Source organism: Bubalus bubalis, chromosome 8 (assembly GCF_019923935.1).
Source record: "Bubalus bubalis isolate 160015118507 breed Murrah chromosome 8, NDDB_SH_1, whole genome shotgun sequence".
NCBI lineage: Eukaryota > Metazoa > Chordata > Mammalia > Artiodactyla > Bovidae > Bubalus > Bubalus bubalis.
Genome location: NC_059164.1, coordinates 63,117,264 through 63,137,673, shown reverse-complemented (window position 1 = coordinate 63,137,673; position 20,410 = coordinate 63,117,264). Strand labels below are relative to the sequence as shown.

General features: G+C 35.9%; 1 protein-coding gene across 3 annotated transcripts in view; it reads left to right on the top strand.

The window, feature by feature from the left end:
• The window catches only part of BBS9 (Bardet-Biedl syndrome 9), a 474,928-nt gene that overhangs the window by 194,041 nt on the left and 260,477 nt on the right, over positions 1-20,410 (top strand). For 2 of the 3 annotated variants that reach the window (XM_025291190.3, XM_044946679.2), the window contains 5 exons: positions 1,688-1,764; positions 5,247-5,300; positions 14,331-14,433; positions 16,134-16,238; positions 18,505-18,519. In XM_025291190.3, coding sequence (XP_025146975.3) covers positions 1,688-1,764; positions 5,247-5,300; positions 14,331-14,433; positions 16,134-16,238; positions 18,505-18,519 — 354 coding nt within the window. The remainder of the gene's footprint in view (positions 1-1,687; positions 1,765-5,246; positions 5,301-14,330; positions 14,434-16,133; positions 16,239-18,504; positions 18,520-20,410) is intronic. The other variant, XM_025291193.3, reaches the window with a different exon arrangement.

Genomic DNA, 20,410 nt, shown 5'->3' with positions numbered 1-20,410 from the left:
GTACTGAAAGCATAAAACCCAGGTCTTACTTCTACTAGAGTGTTTCAATGTAACCTTAATTGATAGTTTTGTGTATTCTGTAAGAAAGTTTTCTGTTTATATAATTGTTTTTACACAAATATGTGTGTATTAGAGACACTGTACTACATCTTGCTTTTTTAGATCAATAGCATATCTTGGAGTTCTTTCCTTGTCGGTATATAAAGATGGATAGCACTCTTACTTAACAGTTTTGGGTTTTGAACCATTGCACAGTATTGATAATACCATAACTTAGTTAACTATTTCCCTATTAATAGAACTATAAGATTTAGGCTGTTTTGTTTTTGATAATTAGCAGCAGCAGAGAAACCCCCTGGACATGAGTATTGGGTAAATGTTTTGAAAATAGAATTGTTAGGTCACAGGGTATGTGAGTTTTACATTTTGATTTGTTGTTGTTGTTGTTGTTTAGTTGCTAAACTGTGTCCAACTCTTTGCAACCCCACAGACTGCAGCACGCCAGGCTTCCCTGTCCTTCACTATCTCACCGAGTTTGCTGAAACTCATGTTCATTGAGTTGATGGTGCCATCCAACCATCTCATTCACCCACTTTTCCTCCTGCCTTCAGTCTTTCCCAGCATCAGGGTCTTTTCCAATGAGTCGTCTCTTTGTATCCGGTGGCCAAAGTATTGGAGCTTCAGTTTTGACATCAGTCCTTCCAATGAATATTCAGGGTTGATTTCCTTTAGGATTGACTGGTTTGATCTCCTTACAGTCCAAGGGACTCTCAAGAGTCTTCTCCAGCACCATAATTCAAAAACATAAATTCTTTGGCACTCAGCCTTCTTTATGGTCCAACTGTCACATCCATATATGACTATTGGAAAAACCATAACTTTGAGTTTATGGACCTTTGTTGGCCTAGACAAACAAAGTGTCTAGGTTTGTCATAGCTTTTCTTCCAAGGAACAAGCGTCTTTTAATTTTATGGCCGTAGTCACTATCCACAGTGATTTTGGAGCCCAAGAAAATAAAATCTGCCCTTGTTTCCATTGTTTCCTCATCTGTTTGCCATGTATGTGTGTGTGCGTGTTAATTGCTTAGTTGTGTCTGACTCTGCGACCCCATAGACTGTAGCCTGCAGGCTCCTCTGTCCATAGAATTCTCCAGGCAAGAATACTGGAGTGGGTTGCCATTTTCTCACAAAGGGATTGCAAACGATCTTAAAATGTCACGATCTTAGTTTTTTGAATGTTGAGTTTTAAGCCAGTTTTTCCACTCTTCCTCTTTCACCTTCATCAAGAGGCTCTTTAGTTCCTCTTCGCGTTCTGCCATTAGGGAGGTATCATCTGCATATCTGAGGTTGATGATATTTCTCTCGGCAGTTATAGCCAGTTTACCCTCATGGGTTATACTCTTTTGGGCTTCTAACAGTAGCTAAGGAGAGGGAATTGAAATTCCTAACATAGGTCAGTCAGTGGGTAACATCTTAGCTCATATCTTTGGAAAAAAAGATAGTTTTTCTTTACAGTAACGTAGAGGGGAAAGCTTTTCATTCTGTATTGCATCATTTTTTTTTCAACTTGTGAATACATTTATGGGATTGTCTTTTGATATAAGGTATAGATGAATCTTAAAACAACTTTATATACCAATTTTTACTTTATGATTAAATATCTTTTTTTTTCTCTCTTAAAATTACAGATGTTTGGCCCCTGACTGAGAGAGAAGATGACCTGAAAGTCTCTGCAATGGTTTCTCCTAACTTTGATTCAGTATCTGTAGGTATATTTGCAGACTTTAAGAGGGTTTGTGATAGTGGTGGACTCTGATATATTGGAATCAGATTGTATTGGTTTAAAATCTGAGCCTCCAGATAGAAACTTCAGGGAAGATAGCAAGTTTTAGGCCTTGTTACTTTCTACAAAAAAACATTTCTAGCATCTCAGTGTGATAAGTTTCTTAGGCAGATTTCTATCTTAAAAAAGGGGAAGGGAAGGGGGTTTGTCAAAGAGGTTCTCACCATTACTCTGAATCTCCCTACTTTATTTTATTTTTTCAAACTTTTTCAGTACTGGAGTATTGAGATAATCCTACTCCAGATGAATAATACTGAGCCCACTACATTTTCGTTGAATGTTCAATGAGATAATGTTTATGAGAGGCATGACTCAGAGTTTGATAATTTATAGTCTTTATTACAGTGGCTGCGGTGGGAGAGTAGTTTAAGAATAAAGAGTTGGGCCAGGAATTATTTTTTCTCTCATTTCTATTTGTGTGACCCAGAGCAAGGTATTTAATTTTTTGTCTCAATTTTCTTGTCTGTAAAATGGTAATAGTAGTAGAATCCACTTTGTTGAATTATAATAATTAACTAACAAATCATTAGAATAATATTCATGATCATCAGCCCTACCACAGCCATCACTGCTCCAGTTGTCTCATGTGTGCTCAATTGCTGAGTCATGTCTGACTCTTTGTAACCCTATGGACTGTAGGGCTAGGCGCCTCTGTCCATGGAATTTTCCAGGCAAGAATACTGGAGTGGGTTGCCATTTCCTTCTCCAGGGGATTTTCCTAACCAGGGTTCAAACCAATATCTCTTGTTTCTCCTGCATTGGCAGGCAGATTCTTTACCACTGCGCCACCTAGGAAAATTGACTGCCATTTCCTTAATGCCAGTCACATAATGGGTGTTCAGTATATATTTGCTCTATAAATGAATCAGTTCAGTTCAGTCGCTCAGTCATGTCCGACTCTTTGCGACCCCATGAATCACAGCATGCCAGGCCTCCCTGTCTATCACCAACTCCCGGAGTTCACTCAAACTCATGTCTATCCAGAGTCGGTGATGCCATCCAGCCATCTCATCCTCTGTCGTCCCCTTCTCCTCCTGCCCCCAATCCCTCCCAGCATCAGAGTCTTTTCCAATGAGTCAACTCTTTGTATGAGGTGGGCAAAGTATTGGAGTTTCAGCTTTAGCATTAGTCCTTCCAGTGAATACCTAGGACTGATCTCCTTTAGGATGGACTGATTGGATCTCCTTGCAGTCCAAGGGACTCTCAAGAGTCTTCTCCAACACCACAGTTCAAAAGCATCAAAGAATAATAAAGCTGAAAAACCAGAAAGGGGGACTGTCCTTGGTTACATTACTTTAACTCTTTGTTTAGTCTTCTTCAAGTACTTATTAGATTATGGTTGGTTTTCTCTCACTGCCTGAAGTCGGGCCAAAATCGATGTAGTTTATCTATGTCTGTACCAAAGTCGATCAATTTAGGCAAGTGATCAAATTCACTCGTTTTACAGTATATGAGGTCTATGTCATATAACTTTACTTAGGAAATGACTTTGATATTTAGGTATCAGAACACAATATAGTAAGTAATTCCATAGCTTTTTGAAGAATAATCTTAGTACAAACAGCCAACCCAAGTTGTGATAAAAATTGCATTAACATTGCCTTAGTATAGTAAGTTGGATATTCTTAAAAAAAAAAGTAGGACTGTATATGAAAGAAACATTCACCCAGTTGAGTCACATAGTAGAGGTACTGTTCTAAACATTGGATATTCAGCACACCATTTCTCACTACCTGAAGGGTGTAGTCTGAGTGGAACATTTCTGCTTAGTTAGCTGACAAATGTACACACATTTTCTTGCCTTGGAAATGATTCTTTTTTTCCTTTGGGCAACTTATATAATTTTTTTCTAGGTTTTTCTCTTAGACATAGGCTATTTGAAATGAGGAATTCCCTTTCTGTTCTTTAGCAACTTTTGATCTTTGTGAGTAAAGGCTTTATGTAATAGCACTGTATTTTAATATGTATTTCCCTTCTGGTAACCTGAAGTGCTTTTTCCTCCTAACTAGGTATCTCTTTCCAGCTCCATTTCCCCCATCTCACAATTTTTTCCTTCTTAAGAAAGGAAAGGATTCTTGAGAGTATCATATTCATTTTATTGGAAAACATCAGTCCAATGATTTATGCGGCTTTGGTGCCATATTGTCTTCATATAGCTATTTCTTTCTGGCTATAATTTCATGTTTCCAAAGGACTTTTGTCCTTGAAATATCAAGGTGTTTAGGCATGGATGGAAAAGAGCAAGAAACGGGAGATATTGGTTTCTTTTCTAGATTTGCCGACAGCTAAATGTAAAACATTTCCTGGATTTTAGGTAATACTAGAGCAAAAAGCCTGGCTTAATATTTTATTTTCAGTCATTATTGTGAAAGCACACATCCAAAAAATAATATAATTTGTGCTAGGCTGGTGTCTTTTATAGAAGAGACAAATATCGCTATCCTCTCTTCTTCATTGAGAAGTTGAATCAGAGTTCATATACAGTTTCCTATGGAATCATATATAGGATATGAATATCCATACTCTTAATTATGCTGATGACCATGACATCATACCGATCCCCACTGCTAATAAGAAGGTTAATTTTTCTCAGTAAAATAATTCCAAATAGGCTAATTTAAAGTACAATGGATTTATTCATTGGTTGGACAGAGACTTTATGATCATAACTGTTCCCTTAGGAATCGATGTGGGTATTATTAGAAAATATGTTACCCTTTGATCTTATTCTGTCATATAGTGACCGTATTTTCCTCTCAATCTACTGCTCTAAAAAATAAGTTATAAATTCTAAGGAAATATTTGCTCTATTATATTCTGAATTCTTTAGGAGAGAGGACCAGGTAACCCAGGCTGATTCTCAAAGAGTGAAAGAATTTATGATATGTACTAGTAAAAAAAAAACAACAAAACTGCTACTTTTGTTTTATTTTCTAGATGTAAGGCCACTCTATCTTTATATCATTAATTACATGCCTTAGATACATATTATTAATTAGAATAAAGCATACCTTTGGCAAGTTAAAAACTCAAGGACCTAAAAAAATGGCACAATGTTTATATAGAAAATATATAGAGGTCTTGTTTTATATAATATAAAGAATGAATTAATAGAATTAGTTTCCATTTTTAAGGAAATTTGGCAGTAGTTTGATAATAAAGTATGTGAACTTTTCTTCCCTTTTTTGATGGGTGTGTTTTTTAATATTAGTTCATGACTTTCCAAATGAAGCCATCCAAAAAAGCCACAGTGATTCTTTTAGTCTGTCATCAGAGTGATAAATCCTTTTTGCCTTTTTTTTTTGGTGGTGGGAAGTATATATCGAACCCACTGTGTTTACTTACTGATGTATAGTACTTAAACAATTCTTTCCTCCCTTTAATTTTCAATTCTGTGTTTACAGCAGGCTACTGATGTTGAAGTGGGAGCTGACCTTGTCCCCTCAGTCACAGTGAAGGTTGGTACCATAGTCCTAGGCGCTAATGTACAGGCAGTGTCATGCATTGCATCCCGTCTGCCACTGTTGCCACCCTAGAAGTAGCATATGGAAATATAAAAGAAACACTGGTGGGCAGAAGAGCTAATGCACATTTTTCCAAAGAGGACATCAAAATGGCCAACAGAGACATGAAAAGATGCTTAGCATTACTGATTATCAGGGAAATGCACATCAAAATCACAAGAGATGTCACTTCACAACTTAGAATGGCTATCATCAAGAAGACAAGAGACAACAGGAGGATGAGGATGTGGTGAGAAGGGAGCCCTTAAATTTTGTTGGTGGGAATATAAATCAATCCAACCAGTATGGAGATCATTTGGAGTTTCCTTAAAAAATTAAAAAAAAAATATTCTGTATGATCTAGCAACTCCACTTCTGGGTATAAATCAAAGGAAATGAAAACAGTATTTCCCATGTGATATATACACTCTCATGCTTATGGCAGTTTTATTCACAAAATAGCCAAGATATGGAAACAACCCAAATGCCCATCAATGGTTGAATGGATAAAAAAAAGATATGGTACATTTACACCCTAGAATATTATTCACATATGAGAAGGGAGGATATCCTTCCATTTGCAACAACATGGGTGGATCTTGAGCACATTGTGCCACATAAGATAAGATGCACAGAGAAAGACAAGTACTATACGATATCACTTATATGTGGGACTCTGAAAAAGTTAAGCCTGTAAAAACACAGGGTAAAATGGGCTTGAGGCTTCCCAGGTGGCTCAGTGGTAAAGAATCTGCCTGCCAATGCAGGAGCTGCAGGAGACGTGGGTTCGATCCTTGGCCTTGGAAGATCCCCTGGAGGCAGAAATGGCAACCCATTCTAGTATTCTTGCTGGGGTAATCCCTTGGGCTGCAGTCCATGGGGTCGCTTATCAGGAGTTTGAGTAGGGTTAAGAGTGATGATTTGAAGGGAATACAGGAGTACACTTGTAATGAGTAGTAAATAAACTATAAATATCTGATGCACAGTGTAATGAATATAGATAATAATATTGTACTATAGTTATGTAATGTGACAACTTTCACTGGATTGGCAATCATACTGGCAAGTGTATAAATGTATCAAAATAACAGCTATGATCCATAGGGTCACAAATTGTCGGACATGACTGGAGCGACTTAGCACAGCGCAGCACACAATGTGCTGTACACCTTAAATATGCACAATATGACACATTAAATATATTAAATTAAAAAAAAGATTTCTTGGTTAAAAAAGTAAAAAAAAAGGAAAACCCAAACACTTGATATTTTTAAGTTTTCCTTAGCTTTGGGAAGTAAATAGATAACCTTTATCATTCCCTACAAATATAAAACTAGTATTTATAGCAGTATGTATATAATAAAAAATTGTTATGACTTACTCCTACCTTTAATTAAATGTGTAGTATGATTTGGGGTTATTTTTTAGAAACAATATTTAAATATAGTAAAGGAATTGTGTCATCACATTCATCGTAGACTGAGCAGTTCATTTCAGTATTATATATATATAGGGGAATCATATGAATATTAATAATATCTTTCTTCTATGTGTGTGTTTGAAAAGAATTCCCAGCCTTCTATCTGCCATAATATTAGCTTTAAATGGATGTATTTATAGTAGGAAAATACTAAACGAAGAAGCCACAGAGTAGAGTAGTGACAAATTGATAGTGCCCCCAAAATACAATGTGAACGATGTGGTTTTGGTTAAGATTTTTAGTCCTGCCATTGTAGAATTTTAGAACTAGGACTCAAATGTAGAACCCTCTTAAGGCATTTAGATTAAAGTGTGGTAATCAGTCAGCACATTATTAAGCTGAAAATATTTATCACTGCCCAGACGTTGGAGCCAGGGAAAGTTGTGGATCTTGGCGACTCGCTAAGTCAAAACTTGGACGGGACTTTATATTTTCTTAGATTATGGGTTGCTGTCCTTGGAGGAGCTTGACAGGGCACCAGGCTTTACCAATTGTGTTCGCTTACACTGGACCCAGCGGGTGGCCCAAGTGTGGGGATCTTTGGTAGAAGCTGAAGGGAGCCCAATCTTATAACTGTTTCCTAAGCTAATTTTTTTGGATTCCTGCCACTGGAAACAAGGGTGGTCTTTTCCCAGTCTCCCTTCCCCCTATCCAATCAAAGGCTCTATCTCATTAATACTTCTGAGTCTGGAAAAGCTTTAGTGGCAAGAAATCAAACATTTAAGATAAAAAACAACAATCCTGCAGTGTTCCAGGAATGATCTGTAGACTTTTGTGTAGGGAAATCCCTTTTATATCTATCTACTGATATTGTTCTGACACATACATATAATAATTCAGGAGCATGTTGCAAATTTCAAAAAGAAATCTTGTACCTAAACCAGATAACATTGCTCATGGTAATTTCCCCCCCACCTACTATAATTGCTATAAATAAATACACCTTTCCCTCCCATGCAGTTCTTAGGCTTTCCTGTATAACAGCCACCTTCAAATGATGGCGTGACACTACTGGAAATTTCTCCTTCATTATGGGAATTTAACTGCGTTTGAGAATGACTAAGTTACACTCTCTTCCTTATTGCCATGATAAAAGAATAAGAAAGAATGCGATACTCTAGAGTTACACAAAATCAGCTTGACTTTCACGGCGGACACCGTGACTTCCTGTTTCTGCCTGACAGTTCCGATACAAATTTCTGTTATAAATCTCTCCTTATAGCCTTAAATAACAACAGCAGCCAAAATATATAACCATACAAGTTTCCGTCATAATAAATCCTGTTAATTGAGAAAATTTTTCCATCCGTTCCAAGTGAATGAAGATGTGGCTACCTTGAGTATGTGTGCATAATGCGTGACCATCTGTTCCAGGCAACCAAGGCAGAGTGGTTGTTAATACCTGGCCTTTGGAGTCATGTTTATATATCTAGGATAAAAATTTGGTATTATATTTCCTAAGGATCATATTTTATTTTGTTAGAAATGGAAAACAGCATGGAAAACGTTCATATTCATGTTTCATATTTTCCCCTTAATATTCTATAATTATTTTTCTCTTAAAATGTGAGGTTTATGATCTAGCCAAGTCTTTAACTTTTTTATTTTGGCTCAAACACAACTCTTCTTTGTTACTGTGGTTATTTTTGTCACACATCATCTTGATTAATATTTGAAAGTGCCTAGTCCATTGTTGGGATTCAATAATTCTGTGTATAAGAGTTATCACCATCCATCTTCCATCTAAACTAAATGCAAACACTTGTAACAATGTAAATTGTATGATTGTTGTCTAAGTATACATTGTTATGCCTAGCAGAGTCAGAATGTCTGCTGCTTTAAAAGTGGCTTATTACTACATTAAGGATTTTTCATATTCATTTTTAAAACTAAGCTCTCGTGAGACCTTCTTGGTCATTCTTTTCTGCTCACTTGCATATATTGGCTTGATGGTCTTAGACATGTTTTTGAGTTTCTCTGAACCTCTATTTTTAAAATGTAAAATGGGGAACTTTTTCATTTGCAGTTATTTTGATTCTTAACCACAGCTAATTAAGAGCATGGGCTCTGGACTCTGACAGACAGAAGTTAAATGGTGTTCTTCCACTTATAATCAGAGTTGCTGTGGTCAAATTATCTAGCTTCTCTGAGCCACATCTTTCTCTTATGTAAAATGGGATATAGTGATAGATAGTACCTGTTTCCAATGTTTTAATGGGTAAATGAGATAATACACACAAATAATTTATTAGGATGGTTCCATGCATATAGAAAGCTGCTAATGGTTATTATCATTAATTTTATTTAAGATATATGTACAGACAAATATGGCAAAATGGTTGTCTGAGGAGGCCTTACAAACAGCTATGAAAAGAAGAGAAGCAAAAGGTAAAGGAGAAAAGGAAAGATATACCCCCATTTGAATGCAGAGTTCCAAAGAATAGCAAGGAGAGATAAGAAAGCCTTCCTCAGTGATCATTGCAAAGAAATAGAGGAAAGCCATAGAATGGGAAAGACTAGAGCTCTCTTCAAGATAATTAGAGATACCAAGGAAACTTTTCATGCAAAGATGGGCTCAATAAAGGACAGAAATGGTATGGACCTAACAGAAGCAGAAGATACTAAGAAGAGGTGGCAAGAATACACAGAAGAAGTATACAAAAAAAGATCTTCATTACCCAGATAATCACGATGGTGTGATCAGTCACCTAGAGCCAGACATCCTGGAATGCAAAGTCAAGTGGGCCTTAGGAAGCATCACTAAGAATGAAGCTAGTGGAGGTAATGGAATTCCAGTTGAGCTATTTCAAATCGTAAAAGATGATGCTGTGAAAGTGCTGCACTCAATATGCCAGCAAATTTGGAAAACTCAGCAGTGGCCACAGGACTAGAAAAGGTCAGTTTTCATTCCAATCCCAAAGAAAGGGAATGCCAAAGAATGCTGAAACTACCGCATAATTGCAATAATCTCACATTCTAGCAAAGTAACGCTCAAAATTCTCCAAGCCAGGCTTCAGCGGTACATGAACCATGAATTTCCAGATGTTCAAGCTGGTTTTAGAAAAGGCAGAGGAACCAGAGATCAAATTGCCAACATCTGTTGGATCATTAGAAAAGCAAGAGAGTTCTAGAGAAACATCTGCTTTATTGACTATACGAAAGCCTTTGCCTGAGGGGATCACAATAAACAGTGGAAAATTCTTAGAGATAGGAATACCAGGCCACCTGACCTGCCTCCTGAGAAATCTGTATGCAGGTCAAGAAGCAACAATTAGAAATGGACATGGAACAACAGACTGGTTCCAAATAGGAAAAGGAGTACGTCGAGGCTGTATATTGTCACCCTACTTATTTAACTTAGATGCAGAGTACATCATGAGAAACTCTGGGCTGGATGAAGCACAATCTGGAATCAAGATTGCCAGGAGAAATATCAATAACTTCAGATATGCAGATGACACCACCCTTACGGCACAAAGGGGAGAAGAGCTAAAGAGCCTCTTGATGAAAGTGAAAGAGGAGAGTGAAAAAGTTGGCTTAAAGCTCAACATTCAGAAAACCAAGATCATGGCACCTGGTCCCATCAGTTCATGGCAAATAGATGAGGAAATAGTGGAAACAATGTCAGACTTTATTTTTTGGGGCTCCAAAATCACTGCAGTTGGTGACTGCAGCCATGAAATTAAAAGACACTTGCTTTTTGGAAGAAAAGCTATGACCAACCTAGACAGCTTATTAAAAAGCAGAGACATTACTTTGCCAACAAAGGTCTGTCTAGTCAAAGCTATGATTTTTCCAGTAGTCATGTATGGATGTTAGAGTTGGACCATAAAGAAAGCTGAGCACCGAAGAACTGATGCTTTTGAACTGTGGTGTTGGAGAAGACTCTTGAGAGTCCCTTGTACTGCAAAGAGATACAACCATCTTAAAGTCCATCTTAAAGGAAATCAGTCCTGAATATTCACTGGAAGGTCTGATGCTGAAGCTGAATGAAACTCCAATATTTGGCTACCTGATGCGAAGAACTGACTCATTTGAAAAGACCCTGATGCTGGGAAAGATTGAAGGTGGGAGAAGAAGGGGACGACAGAGGATGAGATGGTTGGATGGCATCATTGACTCAATGGACAAGAGTTTGAGTAAACTCTAGGAGTTGGTGATAGACAGGGGGCCCTGGCGTACTGCAGTCCATGGGGTCGCAGAGTCAAACACGACTGAGTGACTGAACTAAACTGACAGTCCAGTATGTAGGTTTTAGTTGCTCAGTCATGATACCTTAGACTGTAGCCTTTTTGCGACACCATTGACCCATTGACTGTAGCCTTCCAGGCTCCTCTGTCCACGGAGTTCTCTAGGCAAGAATACTGGAGTGGGTAGCCATTCCCTTCTCCAAGGGATCTTCCTGACACAGGGATGGTACCTGGGTCCCCTGCATTGCAGTCAGATTCTTTACTATCTGAGCCACCAGGGAAGGATTATTATTAATAAAATATTTAAATTATATTCTATTAATTTAAAGGAATAGCCATTAGAAAGAATGTTGTCTGTAGTACTTGCATAGTTCTTCCAGTAATTACCATTAGGGTTTTACTAAAAAGGTATTATGAATTTTATAATAAATTTGTTCTCCTAGTAAACATGTTTTCTGCTGTACTTTACTAACTCTATAGTGTGCTTGTGTGAATGAATGACATGCCCTGTGTGGACCAAGTGTGGAGCCCTGCTCTGCGGTTCCAGGGTGACCTCATATACAGCTTATGACAGAAACCTGTCGGGTGTTTATACCGACCTGGCAATGCCAAGAGGCACCCAACGTCTCCTTCGGGGACTGACCAGAAATGGGCAAAATGTGTGGACCGAACTCTCCTTTCTCGGTCAAATTTTCTGGTCTCTTTGACCATTTCATAACTTCATGGGAATTAGAGGTACTAACCTAATCTGTTGGATCATAGACTTTCAAGGGACTTGTGATCTATGCTGTTACTGTGTACTGTTATGCAGATTTCCCCCCATACCCAGGGCTCATAAAGTGAAAATCTGAGGGTTCATTGTTCATTTGGTATATTTATTGTATTTATTTTCATCAATTATTGTCCTTTAAAATTTTTACTTTGCAAGTCAAAAATTTTATGTTTATTTTTAAATGATACAGAATATACACATCAGTTAAAATTAATACATTTACTTGAATCTAATTGTATATGTATAGTGTTTGTAGGCCAGTTATACTTGTATATTATTTTTGTATCTGTAATTTGTATATATATGTGTGTGTGTATATGTATATAATTAAGGTATAGTTGATACATGCCTTTTACCTAAGAGAAAATTAAAAATGTCTTTTCTTAAAAATTAAGTATGCCCTTGCTTGTGCCCAGTCACTAAATCATGTCCAGCTGTTTTGTGACCCCCTGGACTGTGCCTGCCAGGATCCTCTGTCCATGGGATTTCCCAGGCAAGAATACTGGAGTGGGCTGCCATTTTCTTCTCCAGGGGATCCTTCCAACCTAGTGATCGAACCCAGGTCGCCTGGATTGGTGCAAATCTTTATCATGGAACCACCAGGGAAGCCATGCCCTTGCGTTATGCTAATTAGTAGTGAAATGAATCTGTCTTGTATACTATAGAGGCAAGACTGAATTGTTCCAAGGCAAAAAAGCCATGTAGGAGAGTGCTTCTCAATTCTGGTTGTACATAGGTCTTACCTGGGGAACTATTAAGAAAAATACCAGTGCCCAGGTCTGCCCTCTGAGATTGTGACTTAATTGGTCTGGCAACGCTACCCGGCTAGTGACTGTAATAAATCTGGCTTACCATGTGGATAAACTTATCCAAAGGAGATGATTCAAAGAGGCTGGGATTTTTAGGATACAAATCCAAAGAGAGAATGTTCCCAATGGAAGCCAGATCTTTAAGCTTTTTCTTTGATTCCCTTAGCACTGTGGCCCAGCAAAGATTTTTGGTTCTGATGAATTCTGTTAATGTTTCTCTTAAGGAGGAGTGAGAGAAGTTCTGGCCTTCTCAACCCGTACTCACCCTATTTCTGAGGCAGTCTATTACCCCAGAATTCTTATCTATTAATTCTAATTGGAATGGGAGGGTTTTCTTAGCATCATCAACCGAGAGCACCAGTTCGGAAATACAGCCAGCTGAGAAATGTAGTCAATTAGTCAATATTGTCATTCTTTGATGTTTTCTAGAGTAGTTATGTCAGCTATTTTTGCTGCTAAGCCATCGAAGAAAATGTAGTATTTAAACTACATATGTATTTAAACTAGTAAATACCTACCTAGTAAGGAAATCTTTAGAGAGCAATTAACTTCTGAAAAAGGTGATACACTGATACTAGATAAAATTAACAATTCATGATGCCACATCTGTAAAGAAGAATTAACACATACAATATTTTATGATGTAATTATTCACCAGATATGAGGGAAGATTTTTTGGGTCTGCTATTGATAGAACATTTTTAATAGTTTTATTCAGTTATAATTCACATGCTATGCAATTATAGGTCCATAGGGTCACAACGAGTCATACACGACTGAAGAGACTTAGCATGCATGCCTGCACAGAATCATCACCACAATTTAATTTTTGAACATTTTTGTCCCCCCCAGTAAAAACCCCGTATTCCTTAGCTGTTGCTTTCTTTTCTCTCCACACCCCCACCTTCAATCCTACTACCATCTCCAAGCAACTGCTAATCTGTTTTCTGTCTCTGTAGATTTGCCCTCTCTGGATATTTCGTATAAATTGCATCAAATAATAATGTGGTCTTTTTGTGACTGGCTTCTTTCATTTAACATATTAATAATGTAATATACCCATGTTGTAGCATGTATCAGTACTTCATTAGTTTTATTAGTGAATAATATTTCATTGCATGGATATTCCATATTTTGTTTGTCACTTCATCAGTTTATGGACTTGGGTTGTTTCTAATTTTGGTTGTTGTGAATAATACTGCTAATACATGTGTACAAGATTTTGGGTGGACATTTGTTTTATTTCTCTTCATAAGGAATTATGAGGTTAAGTGATAAATTTATGTTTAATTTTAAAAGAAGCTATCAGACTTTTTTCTTGATTAGCTATACCATTTTACATTTCCATCAGCAATTTATGCAGGTTCTTGTTTCTCCACATTCTTGGTAACACCTGTTTTTACCTTTTTGATTATAGCATTTTAGTGAATGTACAGTAGTATTCCAGTGTGGTTTTACTTTGTATTTCATACAGCGATTTTGAGCATTCTTTCATGTGCTTGTTGGCTATTTGTATATCTTCTTGAGAAAAAGTCTGTTCGATTCCTTTGCCCAGTTTCTAACTGGGTAGAACTTTTTAATCTACTACTTATGTTACACATTATGTTTTGTGATAGCTCATTTTTTTCTTAGATGGCATTTCTCTAATTATTTGTTATTTTTAAAGTAGTTGTAGTATTCTATCAATTTGGAAAAAATGTAATTTTCTGTTAATAGCAATTTCTTTTTTCTCAGGTCACACTGAAGAATCGAGTAGCATTGCAGAAGATCAAATTATCAATCTATGTGCAACCACCTTTAGTACTAACTGGTGATCAGTTCACCTTTGAATTTATGGGTAAGTGTTTTCTTTTTGCTGAAAGTCTATCATGGTGTGAGGTTTTTTTAATTAATTTTTTATTAGTAGATGTATTTCATGGCTATATTTCTTATCTGAATATATCAGGTATTTTCCTGAAATCAATGTGTTGTTTTGCTTATATTTCCTCTCTAAACATCAGTCATGGACATTCAATGAATGGCTGTTGAACCATAGTAATTACAGATTTTCAAGCAATTTTCTTAACTAAGTGGACCTGCAATTGTACTTAATTGCTATATTTTGGAAGAATTTTTTAATGGTGCTTCTCTAGTGAGCTATTTGTTGAGTCGCTAGAAAGAATATTTATTGGCTTTGGAGTGTGGCCTGAATTTGAATTTTGGCTCTGACACTCAAGGGCTTCCCTTGTTGCTCAGCTGGTTAAGAATCCCGTCTGCAATGTGGGAGACCTGGGTTTGATCCCTGGATGCGAAAGATCCCCTGGAGAAGGGAAAGACTACCCACTCCAATATTCTGGTCTAGAGAATTCCATGGACTGTATAGTCCATAGGGTCGTGAACAGTCGGACACGACTGAGTGACTTTCACTTTCACTTTCTAACACTCACTCAGTGTAACCGTGGGCAAACTGCTTTGGTAATTAGATGGAACCTCAGTTTTTTTTTTTTTTTTAATCTTCAGAAAGGGGATAATGGTATCTGTCTTGCAGAACTATTTTAATTTGAATTTAATCAGAAAATTGATTAGATTTAATTAGAAAATGAATATGTATGATATTTGTAATAATGCTTAAAACAGTAGACAGGTAATAAATGACAACTCTGTAAGATTTATTTGTATAGAGTCTGTCTTACCACTTACATCCAAGTTGTCATTAGTTCTGATAAAATGACTTCTGAATTGTCTTTCAACTCTTTTTCTGTTTTTCTTTATGCCACTGTTTAGATGGGCACCCTATGTTTTACCCATAAAAATCAAGACCATCTCTTTTTTTTTCTTTATATAACTAACCTTTACCTGAGTGCCTGGCAGATAGTGGAAACTCAATAAGTACTCATTGAATCAGTGAATGAGTGGTTAGTGGTTGAGGTAAACTTGTAGGTGGCATCTTACTTTGTCTGCAAAATTTTCACAGTACTTCCAAGTTGTCTTTCTAAAACATTCTGGATAATTAATGTTTTCCAGTTGAAAACTTTTTATAGCTCTCTAATACATGTTGGAGGTCAAGTACATGAATATGGAAGGCTATGTACAATCTGCTAAGTTGCTACAGTTTTAGTTACATCCATATCCAGTTCCCCCTTTCATTTTCTCCTGCAGTCTGTGTTCTAGCCATGATAAAGCACTACTTCCCACTCCCAAATTGTCTTTCCCTGTGTTTTTTCTTTGTTCATCCTGCCTGTTCGTCTGAGTAAAGAGAGGCAGTGGTGAGGAATGGTAGATACCCTTGTTCTGGAGTCAATTCCTACCTCTGTCTTAACTATATGACCTTGGGAAAGCTTTTTAATCTCTGTCGCCATTTTCCTCATGCACCAAAAATGGGGATAATAATAGTGACCACCATGTAGGGTTGTTGTGAGGATTAAATGAATTAATCTATGCAAGTGTTATGTAAAATGCTTAAGACAGTAGCTGGCATGCAGTGTATATCTAATTTCAGTTGTTGTTAATAATAATTGCCTAAAATTATGTAACATATTATTTTTACATTACTTATAGCACCAGAGATGACTAGAACTGTAGGCTTTTCCGTTTATCTGAAAGGAAGTTATTCACCACCTGAATTGGAAGGAAATGCTGTTGTTTCTTACTCCAGACCAACAGGTAAACATATAGTTCACAAATTTATAAGCCTAATAATCACTTCTTTTAAATTATTGGAGTTGTGGGTTAAATGTTTAAGTGTTTAAGATGGGAAAACACATTGTAAATATTATTAAAAGAAAAAATATTATTACATACACACACACACAGAAGTCGCTCAGTCGTGTCCGACTCTTTGCGACCCCATGGATTGTAGCCCACCAGGCTCCTCGGTCCATGGGATTTTCCAGGTGAATACTGGAGTGGGTTGCCATTTCCTTCTCCAATATTATTACATAGTGTTAAATAAAAAATATCTGTCCAAGTTACTTTCATGTGTTATGAATAATTAGTGATAAGTCTATTCAGCTGATTTCTATATGTAATGTTTGATTCTATCTTTCAATTAATAGTGAATATTATGTTTTTTATTCTCACTAGAAGAATTTATCCAGTCAGACTTCACATATTTGAGCTAAACAGAAAAGCCTAGTCTGAATTAGTAAAAATCGCCATATAGGTTACTCTAATATTAAGGCAGTCTTTAGAGTTTCAGACACTGCTTTAGTGATTAAATAAAACTCTTTAGTATCTTACATGTTAAAATACTTAAGAACAGGATCTGTATTATTTCAAGAAACTAATAGATCAAAAAATTCTCTTTAGACCAGTAGAGATCCAGTTATTATAAATTTCAAGTTGGATTCAATTTTACAGTTTATTTGTGTGTTTTTGTATAGTGAATTTTTCATAGTAACAGTATGACAATTAGTTGGTTGATAAATAATAATTAGTCATTGCTTTTTTAAAAAAAGTTTAAATGTAGTATAACATTCAGCAATGTTGCATTTGTGCTTGTAAGCATTTCTGTACAGTTGTCTTAGTTTAAAAAGCCTTAGAGATGCCATATTCATCTTTTTTCTATTGATATCCACTTTGGTTACTTAGCAATATTTTTATGTAATTGTCACCCTACCTACTGTGCTAATGAGGCACCTTGACAATGTTTTTAAAATTGTAGTTCTTATTTTGTCTCAGTGAATTTTCTGGTTTATGCATTGACAGCTCTATACTTGGAGGTGTGTTTTTTTTTTTTATAACTTTAGTACATGTTTTCAAAATCTGTTTCATCTTTGTAAACAATTTTATTTTAAATTATAAAAAATCCTTTTTAGCCAAAAGTGATCACTTTAACCTTTTACCTATATTTTCAAAATATGAGGTAGTGTAAATATTTTATGTTTAAGCAGCTTTGAGAAAGCTGGCTTCAGAAAGAAATACAAGACTTCAGTAAGGGATCAAGAAATGATGGACATTTTAGTTGGATATTTCTGAAAAGAACATTGAAATGTTCAGTGAGTTGTGAAATAAAAAATAGGACATGTTGGCTAAAATCTCTAGATAATTTATCATTAATTGGACATCTCCATTATACTTATTATCTTTATAATACTATAAAGCTTATTATACTTTTTATCTTTGTTACTCCTTGAAAATATAGTTGTAGAAATTGTTGATGCCTTAATTCAACTAATTATTTCATTTATCTTTAAGGAAAAGTAATTGAAAATAAATTTAAAATAAATAAATGGAATACCTAGCAAGTAGACAAAAGCTTAAAACTACACTATAAAGTTACTAAATCATTTGGTGAGCTTATGGTTGCACATACCATTTTTAGCTATTATGCTTTTGTATAGATGGAATTTGAAAGATTATAAATTATTACTAAAACAAAGAGCATAGATAATAATTGGCTGAAAGCTAATTAGAAATTAAAGTAAAAACGAGTCTATAAAAGTAAAAGAATACCAAGACAAGCTGGAAAAAAAGACATTGTTCCATAATAATATCTACTAATTAAAGTTATAATATAAGCAAGGCTAACTGGAAATATTAATTATATGTATTTGCCTTTAGCTCATTTTCTTCCCCCAAAATTCATGTAATGCTCTTGACGTCATTTACATATTGAATATGGTTTGTTTTTGGTTAGATCGTATATCTTTACCTCTTTTTGCCACATTTATACTAGAATAACACCCTCTCATGGACTTGTGAGAGTGGAAGAGCAAATATATTATTAGATTTCAGCTATTCATATTATATTCTTCAACTGTGAATTGGCTTATATTTATTGGAGGGCCATTTATGTCATCTGTATGAATCTTTAAAGTTTTAATTTATATTTTAAGCAGATGAGCATTAAATTTGTGCTGTAATTTTATGACATAATTTGTTGTATTCTTTCTCCCCTATCCCTTTTTGCATTGCCTCTGATGGATAGAGCGAAATCCTGATGGTAAGTGAAAAGATAATTTAGAACAAAATGAATTTTGGAAGTGAAATTTGGTTAGTAATTGAATTGTGGTATTATCCCTTGAATGAATTCTTTTTATGGACTGCTATTTTGACTCTAGCAACCTCTTTAGGGTGATTCAGTGCCTTAATTTGACTATGGAGAAGACAATAGATGTTTCCATAATAGATACTTATCATTCATTATTAGTTGTTTCAGAGTCATGAGAAACAATGAAACTTCATGACATTTTTGAACAAAACCTAAGCTGTCATTGACTACTTATATCTGTAAGTTACTCGTGATCTGCCTGTATGCTTTGTTATCTTAGTTTACTTAAAAAGAGTAAGGAAAACAATTCTGAATTCTAAATTGTCTGATTCTGTATACCCCCAAAGATTCACCTCTTTCTCTGATCAGAATGCCATGTGTCCTCAGTCTGTGGGCCTATTCCTTGTTTTGTTTAGAATTTGTGGGGAAAATACTATCAAGAATCTGACCCCTTGAACTTGCCTGGGTCAGTTTTGTCACTTTTTGTCTTCTCCAAATCCTTTGTTTATGACTTTGCTAAAATACTTATCATAATATGAATTTCATTGTTTTTTCCTTAGGTCTCCCTACTAGATTTTTGAGCTCTTTGAGAGCAGGGTTCAAATCCCTGAATTGTGCAGTATTCTGATTATATGCGAGGCACTCTAAAAGTATCTTCTACTTTGATTATTTTTCTTTCTAGACACAGACTTAATGAGATGGTATGTCTTAGTTTATTAGCCATTTTAAGATTAATATTAGATAATATTAATTGGTAATATTAGATAAATAAAATACTTAATGGCCTTGCTGCTGCTGCTGCTGCTAAGTCACTTCAGTCGTGTCCGACTCTGTGTGACCCCATAGACGGCAGCCCACCAGGCTCCCCGTCCCTGGGATTCTCCAGGCAAGAACACTGGAGTGGGTTGCCATTTCCTTCTCCAGTGCATGAAAGTGAAAAGTGAAAGTGAAGTCGCTCAGTCGTGTCCGACCTTTGTGACCCCATGGACTGCAGCCTACCAGGCTCCTCTGTCCATGGGATTTTCCGGGCAGGAGCACTGGAGCGGGTGCCATGGCCTTAATAACTCATGTAGTTGTGGTGGTACCAACAACCTGAATTGCGTAGTGTCTGGAAGATGAAAATATATTTATATGAGAAATATTTTAACAGAAATAAGCTTTTAGCTTACATAAAGTGTACTTGTCAGATTAGAGTTTGGGTTATTAAAAATATTAATAATGAATATTTACATTTTACTTTGCAAGATTGCATGTAACTGATAAGATTTTGCAATAACTTTTAGAAAATTATTATTATTTAAATTATTTGTTTTGAGTTAAAATCTGTAAAGGTTATTATTAAAAGTAATTTATTCCCTTTTGCTATAAATTCAGATCAAACTATGAGGAAAAAATTACAATATATGGAAATTTTAGTATTTCAGTGCAAAGCTAAAGGCAGTTTGAATAATCTCTTATGCTATATTTAAAAATTTTAATTAAGTTTCAGGAGTAGAGTTGAAATATTCAGCTTCACCTAGTATGCAAAAAAATAATATGTTGCCACTTAGATCTTACTTACACACAAAGCTTCACATTTCAAAGACTGTTCCATTTTATTGACCTGATCTGTTCAGACTGTATTGCAGATAAGCAGTCCTGCTTTTACATGTGGAAAAAGAGAAGCAAATGAGGTTTTATGTTGTCCCATAAGAGTTAGTCTCCATTATTTCTGCATTAGAGTTACATGACATGGGCAGTGTAAAACATGACTGCAGATGGAGCACAGTACGTAGCCAGACATAACAGGAAGGGATCAAGGAAGTTCTGGCTACCAGACTTTGCTACTGCTTCGGGCCCCTTG